The sequence below is a fragment of the Heloderma suspectum genome, chromosome 2, assembly GCF_057233095.1.
Source record: "Heloderma suspectum isolate Gila_16-S chromosome 2, 16-S_ref, whole genome shotgun sequence".
NCBI lineage: Eukaryota > Metazoa > Chordata > Lepidosauria > Squamata > Helodermatidae > Heloderma > Heloderma suspectum.
In genome coordinates, this window is record NC_139459.1 from 345674390 (window position 1) to 345687792 (window position 13403).

Sequence of the window (13403 nt, forward strand, 5' to 3'; positions counted from 1 at the left end):
GCAGGCATTTGGGGTGGGTTAGGGTATTTTAGAAAATGTTTTTACTGTAGAATGTTATTGTTTTAAACTGTTTTATTGTATGTTGTACATCGCCCAGAGTGGCTGGGTGACCAGCCAGATGGGCGATTAATAAATTTAATAATAAATAAATAAAATAAATCTCCATGCATGGGCAGGTTGATGTAAGAGAAGGTGCTTCCTGTGGTGGGTGGACTGCAACTCCCATCAACCCCAGCCAGAGTCAATGGTGAGGAGTTGCAGTCCAACCCCACCTGGAGCACCACACATTCCCCATCCTTGTAATGAAGAGCTTCCAAGTGGATTCAGTGCAAAAGAAGTTTACAGGTGAGAGATGCAGGAGGATTCCAGACAGATTTTTACTGAGCCCTGACAGTCCAAAGAGCAGGTCCTGGCCTGACAGGATCAGTGCGGGCGGCACAGACTAACAGAGTGACCTGCCCCTGCCCCCACTCAAGTAAGCACTTAGGAGTGCAGATGAATCCGCGGGGAAAGCTGTCCTGCAGACAAGGCCTAAACCGACTCACCTTTCCCAAGCTGGAGCTTGGTTGCCTTTAGATCCCCCCCTATGCCAAACGCCTGCGTGGCCTCCTCCTCCAGGGCATTGCTGGAATCTGGCCGGGGGGAGACACAGGGAAGGTGTTACTCTTCAGTGAATGGCGTATTAGGACGACCCAATTTGTGGCTAGGGGGGCTCCAACTATTTTTTAAGTTGAAAGGAGGAGCTGAAAGGAGTCTGGATTGGACTCCGAAATGCCGACACTGCTCCCTTCACGGCTCACCTCCCAACTCCGCTGTGATCCACCAGGTGTCACCCCACTCACCCGCCAAAACTAAGATCCTTTGTAGACTGACACTTAGGAATAGTAGAAGAGCCCTGCTGGATCCATCCAAGAACATCGGAAGAGCCCTGCTTCATCAGACCAAGGCTCCATCTAGTCCAGCATTCTGTTCACACAGTGGCCAGCCAGCTGCCCATGGGACACCCACAAGCAACAGCACCCTCCTGCCCAGGTTCCCAGCAACTGGTGTACGTAGGCACACTGCCTCTGATGCTGGAGATAGCATGTAGCCATCAGGACTAGTAGCTATTGGTTTAGGGCCCTTACACATCAGTGAGAAGTCTAAGGGAAGCGACTGCATAACACTGCCTCATGACCTGTCAGGATCTCCAAAGCTGACTGTGAGAACGCAATGCGGCCTTGACCAGAACAGGGTCCCCCAACGCGGCGCCCGCAGGCACCTCCAATGGCGCCTGCACAGCTCTTCACTCCCTGTCCCCTTTGAAAAATAATAACAACAACAACAACAAAGGGGAAAATGGTGGGGCACCAGGTTCTCTTTCCAGTTCCTGAACCTGTCGCTGATCAGCAGGCAGGAAAAGAAAGCAAGGCAAAGGGGTAGAGGGGAGAGAAAGAGTGAGGCTAGAGGCTAGGAGGGGGGAAACGCAGCAAGGTGAAGGGGTGAGTGAGAGAGAAAGAGCAAGGCTAGGGGCTAGGAAGGGAGGGAAAGGAGATTCCATGAGTTTTTCTTGTTTATCATAGGATCACAGAATAGTAGGGTTGGAAGGGGCCTACAAGACCATCGAGTCCAACCCCCTGCTCAGTGCGGAGCATCCCTGAGAGATGGCTGTCCAGCCTCGCCTTGAATTCCTCCAGTGTGGGAGAGCCCACCACCTTCCCTAGGTCAGTGACCGCATAAACCTGCCTCCTCCCCATGACCTATCAGGATCTCCAAATTTTCCCCTGGCAGGGATGGGCACTCCTGTCCAACTCAGCCTTCCCCAAACCTGATGCCCACCCACCCCCGATGCGTTGGACTATAACTCCCACAACCCCCATCACCGGCCACGTGGGCTGGGATGATGGGAGATGTAGTCCAACACATCAGGAGGGCACCACGCTGGGGAAGGCTGCTCCAGAGCAAGAGTGCAGAAAGGCTATCAGCAATGGCTGCTCCTGTTCCACATCTAGTACCACTGGTGCCCAGAGACCACAATGCCCACATGAGCAAAACACAGCCTGTAAAAGCCCTAAAGGCCGCAGCACCTGGCCTCACATGTTCTAATCCACTCTTCCCCCGGAGATCCCGGAATCATGGTCTCTCAACCCCGCCTGGCCTTACCCCACTGGACTTCACTCCTCTTTCAGGGGAACCAGGAGTCCTGAGCATCCCTTACCTGCCGCCGTGGTGTCTCTCGCCTTTCCAATCCTGGGAGATGAGGTCTCGGTAGGCAGGAAACACTGTGTTGCCTGGAAAGCCAGGTCAGGATCATCTGGGGGAAGAGAATGGAGAAAGGAAGAGAAATGGTGGAGACAGAAGGATATTTCTGATGTGTAGGCGCGAGTGTCGATGCGTACACAGCCTAAACGGCACAAACCAAAGGTCTGCAAGAGCACAACATTATCTTAAGAACCCTGCCCCCGGTAAGGGGGTGGGGGAACCCCAAACACAGCACAGTGAGGAACGAGCATGCTCAGTGGGCACGGAATGCTGACTGTTGGGGAGGGGTGGGTGGGCAGAATGGAGTATCCCAAGAGAAGGCATGGCTTGAAAAAGGAACAGAAGCATTCCACACTGCAACGTTTTGTTGCATGTCCAACTGGTGAACCTTACATCCCAGCATGCCCTGCTCCCACACATGCAGCAGGATGCCCGACTAGTACAAGGCCCTGCTCAGTGCAATTGCACAAGCCACAGCTACACCTCCACAGCTCAGAGGGGCAGCAGCGGTGCAAAGTCGCAGGCCTTTTTCTGTATCACCACAACGCCTCACGTTGCACCATGGTTAACCATGCCTGGACCTGAAGCTATCCACATCGCGCTTGCCTAAACAGACAACAGGATTTGGATGTTAAAAAATAAACTAAGATCCGCAGTTAGAGAATCCAGCCAGAGCTGGATAGAAAGCAGGAGAGGGATTAGAAATGTGTCTTGCTTTCCTTCCTCTGTCCCCTCACCATTGGTGTCGCTGCCATCTCCTGAATGGGACTCGTTTCCCTCTGCATCTGTATCTTCATCCTCTTTGCAAGGTTCATGGTGGACTCTCACTGCCGTGGCAGAGCTGGTTGCTTTCTCCCCATCCACGCAGGATCTTGCGGGGGCTAGTAACTGAGTGTCCTGCTCTTGTAGGGGTTTCTCTGGCAACGGGGCGCTCACTTCCTCCACGTCCGTATCACTGTCGTCTTGGGCCACGGAGTCCTTGTGGAACGGAGAAGCCGCTTCCGCATCTGTGTCACTGCCCACATCTCCAACACAGCCAGGGCTCTTCTGGGGACCATCATCTGGATTCCCACGGCAGCTCCCCCTAGCTCCGCCGCTGGGCCCAGTGCCAGTGATGCTGCGGCTCTTCCTTGAGTCCACCTCTGGATTTTCAGCCTCCTCCTCCACATCTGTATCACTATCTACAGAGAGAATGGGCAGGGATGGATTCTGAGGCACAACGGTCGCCTTCGCTATGACCTCACGGTTTTCCAAGGGCTTTTTGCCACTGAAGCCCCTGGACTGTCTGTTGAGAGCTCTGCAAGTCCCTTGGGGTGCCATGCTAGGCGCCTTCACCTCCCCTACAACATCTTCATGCCCTTCACCATCATCCAGGTCACTGCTCTCCTGTGGCGCAGATCCCTTGCTGGGGCTCTCTTCCACATATGCGCCGCTGTCCTTGCAGCTTGGAGGGTGGGGGCTGTGAGGACGAGCCACATCCAAGTTCTCCAGCGCCAGGTCAGCCATTGCCACGTCTGCATCGCCATCACTGTCCCCAACAGGCGCATGGGTCTTCGAAGCCCCCTCCAGGTTCTCCCCTTTAAGGGATGCATCCTCCATAACCATCTTGCTGTGTTTGTTTTCCATGGGTGGCAAGGCCCGCTCACACACATCTGGATTCTCCACAGCCTCCTCCACGGCCGTGTCAAGGTCCCCTTTCTCATCGGGCCGATGAGCCGACGTGGGATGCACGACATCACGGCTGCCTCCGGCCCCTTCCACATCTTTGCGGCCATCCTCATTTTGGGGAAGGGGCTCTTGGCGGGGAAGAGACACAGCCCTTTGATTCTCCATCTCCCCTTCGGGATCTGTGTCATCATCATCCCCATTTCCAGCAGTCTGGTGGGTCTTCAGAGCTGGGAGGCCTGGGCCTTCTCCCCCCTCCTCCACATCTGTATCGCTACTCATTTGGTGGTCAGGACTGCCAGCATCTGGATTCATCCCCACGGGCTCATCTGGGTCGGTGTCACTGTCCACTTCTAAGGCCTTGCCGTCTTCTGCCAGGTCCACTGATGTGGGTGCCTCAGAAGCACTGCCCAGTCTCCCCTCATCCTCCACATCTGTATCACTGTCCAGGTGGAAGTCTACAAGGCCAGGGTCTGTAGGAGCTGCCTGCTCTTTTATGGTCGGTTCCCCCGAGTCTTGGGGCTCTTTCACTTCAGTCTCTGTAGCTCCTGGCTGTACGGGGCGCCCCTCTCGCTTTGAAGGGGCAGCACCTCCATTCTCTAAAGGGCCCGGCTCAGCATCCTGGCTCTCAAAGCACAGACGCAGGGAGGGACAAGACGGCTCACTGACAGATGCTTCCCCACTTTCCTCATCGCTGTGGGATACAAACAACAAACAGGAAAGTTAAAGCTTGCAGTAAGTCACTTGCCCCTCTCCTCCAGCGCTGAGGACAGTGATCCATTAAATAAATCTTAGTTGAGATTTTTAATCAATTAAGTATGCATATGGCTAACAACAGGTTTGAAGAAAAAGGATACGGTTTCTAGATCAGGGGTGGGCAATGTGACCCGCATGCGGCCCCCCTGGCCGTTTTTGCAGCCCCCCACTGCCCCCAGTTGATGCCTGTGTACCTTGCAGCAGGTACCATCTCAGAAGAGGTGTTCACTCCTCTGTGAGGGCCTCTTCTAAAACAGTGGCCATCAAATTGTTCTAAACAGCCATTTCACAAAAATTTAGGCACTGGGTTATCCACCCAAGTTGGTTGTGTTTTGTTTTGGTTCATTTATTTGGCTCACTGCTTGTCCTTGCCTTAACTGTACTTACTGGCAGGTATCTTTACGAAAACTCATATATATATACACACACACACACACACACATGCAGTGAAGTGCAATCAGGCCACAAGTCCATCTAATTCAATATATAGTCTCCAACAGTTCTGATGCCCCTGGAAACTAACAAGCAGGGCATCATGGTTAGCTACCCCTGGTTGAACCCAAAAGTATCTGCTAATCAAAGGTATACTGTTCCTGGACATGGAGGCTCCATTCCTAGCAATTGTGACTACTGACCATGGACAGGGCTTATTCTTCCATGAATGAATCTAATCCTTCCCACATCACACACACTCCTTTTCTTTCCAGAGAAGACAGTATTCCAGGCTCTTAGCCCCTCTCTCCTGAAACAAGTAGCTAGAAGACGATATACCTTTCAGGCACAACAGTAGCAGCGGGAGAAGAGAACATGGAGGCGGCCAACTTGGAACGTCCTCCAGCACCATCTTTGACAGAGGAATCAGGCCCTAGTGGGAAAGGCAGATGAAATTAAGAGAAACAGCTACAGGGAAAATTTTCTCCTCCTTTGCCAAAGCTAAGGAACAAAGGTGTGGTGGCAAAGTGCCACTCCTTTATAGTAAAGCCTGTGCTTTACTCTTCTCTGGTTAAAAAGGATCTCAGGAAGCAGGGTCTCTGCCCATGAGCCTGAAGAGCTGCTGTTGGTCAAGAGAACAAGCGTCGAGCTCAACGGACCACTCATCTGACTCCACTGAAAGGAAACTGCTAACATACCATATAGATGTATATATTCTAGGGCAATTAGTCACCCAGCTGATTGGCTGGGCTAAGGAGCCATTGCCCCACATGGGTGGGTGAAGAAGAAACATATCCCTCCTTCCCACAACACATTGTCCGGTCGAGGCGAACAAGCACTACGCCAGCTGCCTCCTGCCCCGAAGTAACATTTTTTTAAAGACATTTCTAGTTCTTATGGCTGTAAATATTAACTTAAAAACAGGCCACATGTGGGCAATCGGAAGCCAGGGGGAAGGACTGGGGTGGGACGAGGCGGAGAAGAGAGGACTTCTAATAGTCCAGGGGGTGGCATTTGGTCTGCAGAGCTCGCTACCCCTATAATATCTCATACTCTGGGGCTGTACGAGCAAAAAGCCCAGACCTGAACATCTTCTCCTTCACAGCACCCACTTACCATCCTGTGCTGGGGGATGCGGGATCCTGCCTGCCCCATTCACCACATCCTCCCCTTCCTCCTCCTTGTCAGAATCCTGGACCAGAATTCCTCCAAAGCCCATCCTCCTGCCTGGCACGGGCGTCTCCTCAATGGCCAAGGCAGTGGCCTCCACTCTCGTCTGGGTGGGCGGCACCTCCATGGAGTCGTCGGGGGATTCGGAGTCACCTCCCGGGGCCAGCAGGAAGTACTGGCATCCCACGTCGCCAAAGAGCAAGGCATCCCCATCTTGGAGGCTGTATCGGACCTGGGGGATCAGCACCACACGTTGCCGCCGGGTCCGGTTCAGGCTGCCCCGGTCATACAAGAGGTGGGGCCCGTCAGGGGAGGGGACCTCGATCACAGCGTGAGCTTTAGAAACGGAAGAGGCAGGCAAGCAGATCTGGCAGCTTTCCAACCGTCCAATGACATTCTCCCCAGGATAGATCCAGAAATCTGGAGGAGAGAAATAAATACTGTGACAGGAGCCCATATCTCTCCCTGCTCTGGGAGATTGGCTTTGACCTCTTTGGTTCCAATTTTCCACCAGCAATGGAAAAGACTTTTTATTTAGGCAATTCTTTAGTTTGACAAGTGTTCATTCTTAATTTTGTTATCAGCTCCCTCTTCTTCTGTTTTGATTGGTTGTTTTTGTTGTTTTGTTGTCTTATGTTTGATGTTACATTTTTTTATTGTGAAGTTTTCATTAGGTTTTTATGGCTGTGAAGCCACCTGGACCACCATTGAGTAAAAAGGCAGGATAAAAATCCACAAAAACAAATAAAACAAAAACAACCAAACCTGTCCTCCTTCTGCTTTTCAAAACCTCCACCTTACCCTGTTTGCATCCACTAGATCAGGAGTGGGGAACCTATGGCCCTCCAGATGTTGAACTGCAACTCCCATCAGCCCCCAGCCACCATAGTCAATGGTCCAGGATGATGGGAGTGGTGGTCCAACAATATCTGGAGGGGCCCAAGTCCCCCTGCCCCTGAGCAAAATCACAGCCAGGCCTGTTTACATGAATAAGTAATATGAAATAACCACATCTGAGGTGTTTATATAATCAAAGGTGAATCAGAGGTTGACAGGAGATTTAAGCAAGTCAACAATTCCGGCAAGACCAGAAGTACTCAAGAGTACTTCTTGTACTTGACAGAAACCAAGGATGACAATTTTCCAATGGATTCAGTCCCAGCCAATGTTATTTGGCCTCTGGAGGCCTTGTCAAATTTTCATCAAGTATGGCAAAAGGTTTACTTGCCAGTTCAACCCCATTCTGCCTGTGTTCAGGAAGGGGGGTTGAGACACATCTTTGTAACTTGGCTTATTAAATGGTTGTTATGGCTTTTAATGTTTTACTCTGATCATGGTTTTTATGGCTTGAACTTTTGGTAAACAGCCTCGGTGGATCCCAGAAAGGCCATGTAGAAATACAGTGAAATAAATAATGAATAAAGAGTTTCAAGTTAGACAAAACCCCCCACTTTGATGTTACATCCTTTGTTCAGATACTGTAGACAACATGTTCGTAATATATAAAGCTTTCTTCAGGTGTTCAGTATGAAAAAAAACACGTGAAAGGGCTCTCATGCACGAGTGGGCTCCTAGATACTAACATGCATGCAAACCATGCCCCTTCGCTGACGTCTGAAGGCCCCCTATGCACACATGGATGGACACGTGTAGATCTCCCTCCAGGGGACCAGGGTTCGCAACCCTGTGGAGATACATCCACATTCGGGTCCCCTTCAGACCGATACTGACCGCACAACGGCCAGGGAGTATGGCTCATCAGGCCACACCTTGTGAGCCCCTTCATGCGCTCAATACCAACAGATACCAAACACCACCCTCAAAATGGGTTCACAACAGATATACATACAACAACAGAGCGATTAAGGGCGCAGTCCTATGTTTGTTTAGACAGAAAAAAGGTCCTACAACTCCCAGCATGCTCCAGCCAGCATGGCTGGCTGGGGCATGCTGGGAGTTGTAGGACCTTTTTCTGTCTAAACATGCATAGGATTGCAACCTCAGTTGATTACAAAAGATAGGTAAGCCATCAAAACGAACAGTAAGTGTACATATTTGCATGTAACACTCCTTCACTGTGAAGCCTTTACTGTTAAAATAGTGCCAACTTTATTATGGAGCCCAACTTAGGAAGGAGTCACTTTCTGTGGCAAAATACACTTCCAGCCCCTTTCTGGAGAATAAAATGCCAAAGTTAGCCGCTCCTGTAAGCCATAGAAAGGCGGGTATCTCTGCTGGATCGAGGACAATGTACAGAGTTCCATAAAGAAAACAGTGAGCAAGAAGTGACTCAAAGCTGTCAGCCAAGGGGGGCCCTATGCAAAACCCTTGCAGCTGGATGCTAAACACACTTCCTCAGTTCAGTGGGACTTACTCTCAGCTTAAATGAGCACAGGATTACAGCCTGAACTGTATGAGCTCTATGTATCTTACATATTTTTTAATATTTATAACCCGATTTTCAGCCAAGACTGCCTCCCAAATGATCTTACAATTACAATCCATGTAAGGGTACAATAGAATTAGGGATACGGAAGAAGCAGCCTCTTCTGGACCCTGGCAAAGTAGTGGTACCATTCAGATCCCAAGCTCTTCCTTTCCGAGGGAGAAGGAGCTGCAGGTGGATTTACGACCTGGCTGGTGGGAAATATGACAATCCACAGAAGCAACTGTAACTGGCCTCTTTCCTAGGACCTATCACTAAGACTAACTTGATATCATTTGTGAACTATCTTTGAAATCAAGGCACATCAAAAAGCATTTTCAGCAGCTGCCCCATGTTAGTGAAATTCAGTCCAATCCCCTTTTCTCTGGACAGGCACTTCGTGCCCAGGGTGCAGCAAATGAGGGACTGATTTTAATTTACTGTACACACACACACTTGCCTACAATTCTATGCACAGCTAGCTGGGGTATGCTGGGAGTTGTAGGACTTATTTCTGTTTAAACATGCTTTCTGTTTAAAGAAAAATTTCTGTTTGAAGATTGCACCCTTAATCTGTCACAGAAATGGGGAACATGTTGCCGTCCAGATGTGGTTGGGCTACAACACCCATCAGCTTTGATGATTGGCTGTGCTGAATGGGGCTGATGGGAGCTGAAGTCCAACAACATCTGGAGGGCATCATGCTCCCCACTTTTGATCTACAGTCTTAAATAAACGAATCCAACAACTCAAACACGGTGACGACATGAGCGCTTCTTATGGACATTGCGAAGGTACAAAGAAGCACCCCTACCTTTCTCGGGGCCATACTTGCTGCTGAGAAGATGCAGGCGTCCCACAGGCTTAGGGGTCTCCCCAGAGCCACCAACCCCATCGGAAGGATCATCAGGATCTTCTTCATCCCAGTCCAACAGCTGAGTTTGCTCCATTCTGCAATAACAGAAGACATTATAGCCCTGCATGGTAGGAAAACAACCCCTTTCCAGGTCTCAGCTGCACCTATCCCAGGTATTAGATATATCCCCCCTCCCAAACATGCTGATACCCAGCGTCTAACCCTCCAGCCCACTTTCTTTTTAGGGCCATGGCCCTTTAAATCTAAAAACCACCCTCCCTCTCCTTTCTTTTAGCAAACGTACTGAAAGCTGCTTAAGGGACACTTCGCTAAGCCAGGAGGGGGGACAAGTCGCCCCCTTCTTGCCCCGCGCAGCAGCAGCAGCCGCCGAAGAACTAGGCTCTAGCAACCTCCCCGCACCTGCCCCGCCTCTCCCAGAGGGGACGTTTCTCATTGGCCGTCTCTCCTGCCGTTTAAGAGCTTCCCTTCTCTCGATTGGGCTCTTCGTTTAATGGCAGACGGGGAGTAAACGGTCTTGCCTCCCGCCGCTTGCTCTAGACCCAATGAAAGCCTCCAGGAATGCCAGAGGGTGACCACAGAGAGGAGAAACAGCAGGCTAGAGGGTAGTACGCCACCGTGTGATAACCATAGAGTTTTCTTTTCGGAGTCTAAAATAAGAAATAGTTTCACACGCAGATTCCGACTTCGGGTTGGAAGCCATTTTTTGAGTCGGGCGGAAGGGCAGGGCGCTCCTTGAAAACAACGCAGGCATCTCCAGTTTTATCCTAGCTGTGTTTGGCAGCCGCAGCAACGTGTTTTACAACAAAAGGATGGGGCAAATATAGAATATCACGTGTTTGGTTTGAAAAATATTGGGGTTTTGTCTGTAGTTTTTAAATATTCTTTCCCTACCTCTATGCATTGTCACCATGGAGATAGCAGCGCACACACATTTTTCGCTATCTCTAACTCGCCCTAGACTTTTTATCTCTAGCCTATTCATTCACCACCGCCTAGAACCGCAGGCAGAACGTTTATTAAAATTAGAATACAAGGCTCTATAACAAGGATATTCGAATCCCCATCATTATTACTATCATTATTTTATGTAGCCCAATAGTTGAGGCTCTCTGGGCAGTTTACAACAATTCACAAAAAATGTTAAAAAAAATAATTAGGGCAGGGTTAGAGGCAAAGGTATATTTGATTCCAGGAAGGTCTAATTCTGGTCTGTAGCAGAATATGCTTCAATATTGCAGATATAATGTTAGGCTTCAATTATGGAAGCTCCCAGTACCCTTAAAAGGCCACAAATCATGCAGAAATCAAATAGGTGCAGGCTTCCGCACTGCTGCATTTCCATGAACATACCTGTTGAATTTCTGCCTGTCACAGAATTTTCGTTTAAATCAGCCATCCCAACCAGGTGCCCTCCAGATGTGTTGGACTACAACTCCCAGCATTTCCCAGCCAGCAAGCCAATGGTTAGGGATGTTGGGGGTTGTAGTCCACAACATCTGGAGGAGACAGCGTTAGGGATGGCTGAAATAGGTAAAAAGTTTTAAGTTGTCCCCTGCCAAATGGTAGGGCCACCTTAATTCTGTTCATGAAGCCATAGCTGGCTGGCAAAGGTGCAGTCTACCTTTCAGCATGTTGAACTTTGGGTGGAGAGAAAGGGAAGGACTGGGTCACAACATCCCTACAAAAGAGTGTAAGACCACCAGCTCACTGTTTTCCATGAGTTTCTTTTTCCAGCACCAGGGAGAAACATTTTATGAACAAGCCAACAAACCAGTTGTAGCAGTTTTTATCTCCATCAGGAGTAGGTCTTTTGGAAAGCTAATAGGTCTTAACCATTCAATACCAGGCCACCCCAAAATACTTACAACAAAGATAGCTCACAACAGAACAGGGTAGTCTGGGGGGTGGAGTGGGAAGTAGCAGATGGCATCATCATCCCTGCTAATGAAAAAGTCCCAGCCTTCAAACCTGCAAGCCCTGGCCCCACTGAGCATGCTCAGGGGAACTGTGAGCTTTGCAGAAGTACCCCAAAAATTCCTTTAAAAATTTAAGTCTCCTAGCACTACAAATCAAAGGCAGGAGAGGGCAATCTGCTGCCCATAACCTAATTTCAAAGCCTTAGGAGAGGCATTTCAACCTTTTAGAATGGGGGAAAAACTGCACAAAAGCCAGGAAACCACCAAACCATCTGAGATTGGGGGAAAGAGGATGGGACCTTTGGGAGAACCTTGGAGGGCTGGATTGCGATCCATGAAGGGCCAGATCTGGCTGTCAGACTTGAGGTTCCACAACCCTGATTTAGCCAAAGTGCCTTTTGCATTGCTTTCTATCAGATCCTTTTGGAGGGGTGGAGATGGTAAAGCCTTGAGCCTGCCAACCTTCTGCATGCAAGGAATGTGTTCCACCAACTAGGGCAGCCAGATGCAAAAGAGAGCAGGGCACCTGCATCTTTAATAGTCGTGGAGAAATCCAAGGCCCCACTCAGCAGAAGAGCAGGCGGCCCCGCAAATGCAGCAGGGCCGGCTTACAACATTTGAAGTAAGGGAAGAAATCCACACAGCAGCTTAAAGTGCTACCCCCACCCCGCAATACCACAAAATCCTGAATCTAAAATTACCTAACTGCACCAGTGGCGTATCTGTTCTACTTTTCTAGTATAAAAGCCCTCCAATCCATATAGCAATCCATTTAAGATAGTGTAAAATCACAACAATAATTAAAAGCAAGCTAAAAACAGAGAAAAGCAGCAAGTACGAGAAGCTGCCCAAGCTGATGAATCCTAATTGCTGTTAAAAGCCCAGGCAAGCAGGACGGACAGAGCCTGGCAGCTAAATTATTCAGTAAATGCCATTGATGTTAATACAATATACTTTCAAATAAAGAAATATAGGATTGAAGCCTTGGCTTCATCTATGGGTGGCCTTGCTGGTGCTCCCCAAAATGCATGTATCTCAAACCTATGTTTGTGACCATTTCATGTAAAACAACATAGCAATTTGCTTTTCAGTAGTGTGTTATTTATTTGATTATGGCTCAGATTTCTATGCCACTCTTCCAGTGCTCATACATCATTCAGAGCAGCTTACCACAAGATAAAATCATAGAAAAACAAGGTAAAATATGAAGGCAGGGACCACAGCTAAAACATAGCTTTAATTCAGTCATCAGTACTTAGCAGGTGAAAGCCTGCTGGAATAAAAGTCTCCTCACCAGCTGGTGAAAGATGGTCAACCACAGCTCACAGAGCAAAGTGTTTCCACAACAGTGGTGCAACCACTGAGAAGGCCCTACATCTTGTCACCATTCATTGTGCTTTCACCCTAGGTATGTTGTCTTAAAATGGGTGGGCAACATGTGGCTCTCCAGATGTCTTGGCCTACCACTCCCATCAGGCCTAGCCAGCATAGCCAATGGTGAGGGATCATGGGAGTTGTAGGCTAAAATATCTAGAAAGCCACAAGTTGCCCATTCTTGTAATAATGCTTAGAATGATTGAAGAAGTCACTTATCCTGACATTATAATTTGCTTTGTTCTGAGATTTCTTTACTGCAGGGGAGGGCAACTTTGGTGGGTTGGGGGCCACTGGAACCCACCACAGGCCACACCGCTCTCCTGCTGCTGCTGGAAGTGGCTGTATGGCCAGATCCCCAGCAGATTCGCAATCCCTCCTCCTCTCCCCAGCCTTTGGCAGGATGGGGAAGGGAGTGTGATTCTGTTGGGAAACAAGTCACACACCTTGCTGGAACTGCTGGTCACGCCATTCCCCGGGGGAGGGGGAGCTGCCCCTCAACAGCTGAAAGTGGGCAGCCGTATAACTCTGTCCTTCAGACTACTCC

At 49.4% G+C, this 13403-nt stretch overlaps 1 protein-coding gene across 4 annotated transcripts in view; it reads right to left on the minus strand.

Annotated features, from left to right (window-relative positions):
• MDC1 (mediator of DNA damage checkpoint 1) overlaps positions 1–13403 on the minus strand; it is a 58296-nt gene that overhangs the window by 10932 nt on the left and 33961 nt on the right. For 3 of the 4 annotated variants that reach the window (XR_014787157.1, XM_084830467.1, XM_084830469.1), the window contains 6 exons: positions 9504–9640; positions 6211–6684; positions 5434–5527; positions 2979–4600; positions 2198–2293; positions 546–632 (listed from right to left, as the gene is read on the minus strand). Coding sequence is in view for 3 of the 4 variants with exons in the window: in XM_084830467.1 (XP_084686593.1) it covers positions 546–632; positions 2198–2293; positions 2979–4600; positions 5434–5527; positions 6211–6684; positions 9504–9640 (2510 nt within the window). In the remaining variant the exon portion in view is untranslated. Of the gene's footprint in view, positions 1–545; positions 633–2197; positions 2294–2978; positions 4601–5433; positions 5528–6210; positions 6685–9503; positions 9641–9849; positions 9973–13403 lie in introns of those variants that run through there. The other variant, XM_084830468.1, reaches the window with a different exon arrangement.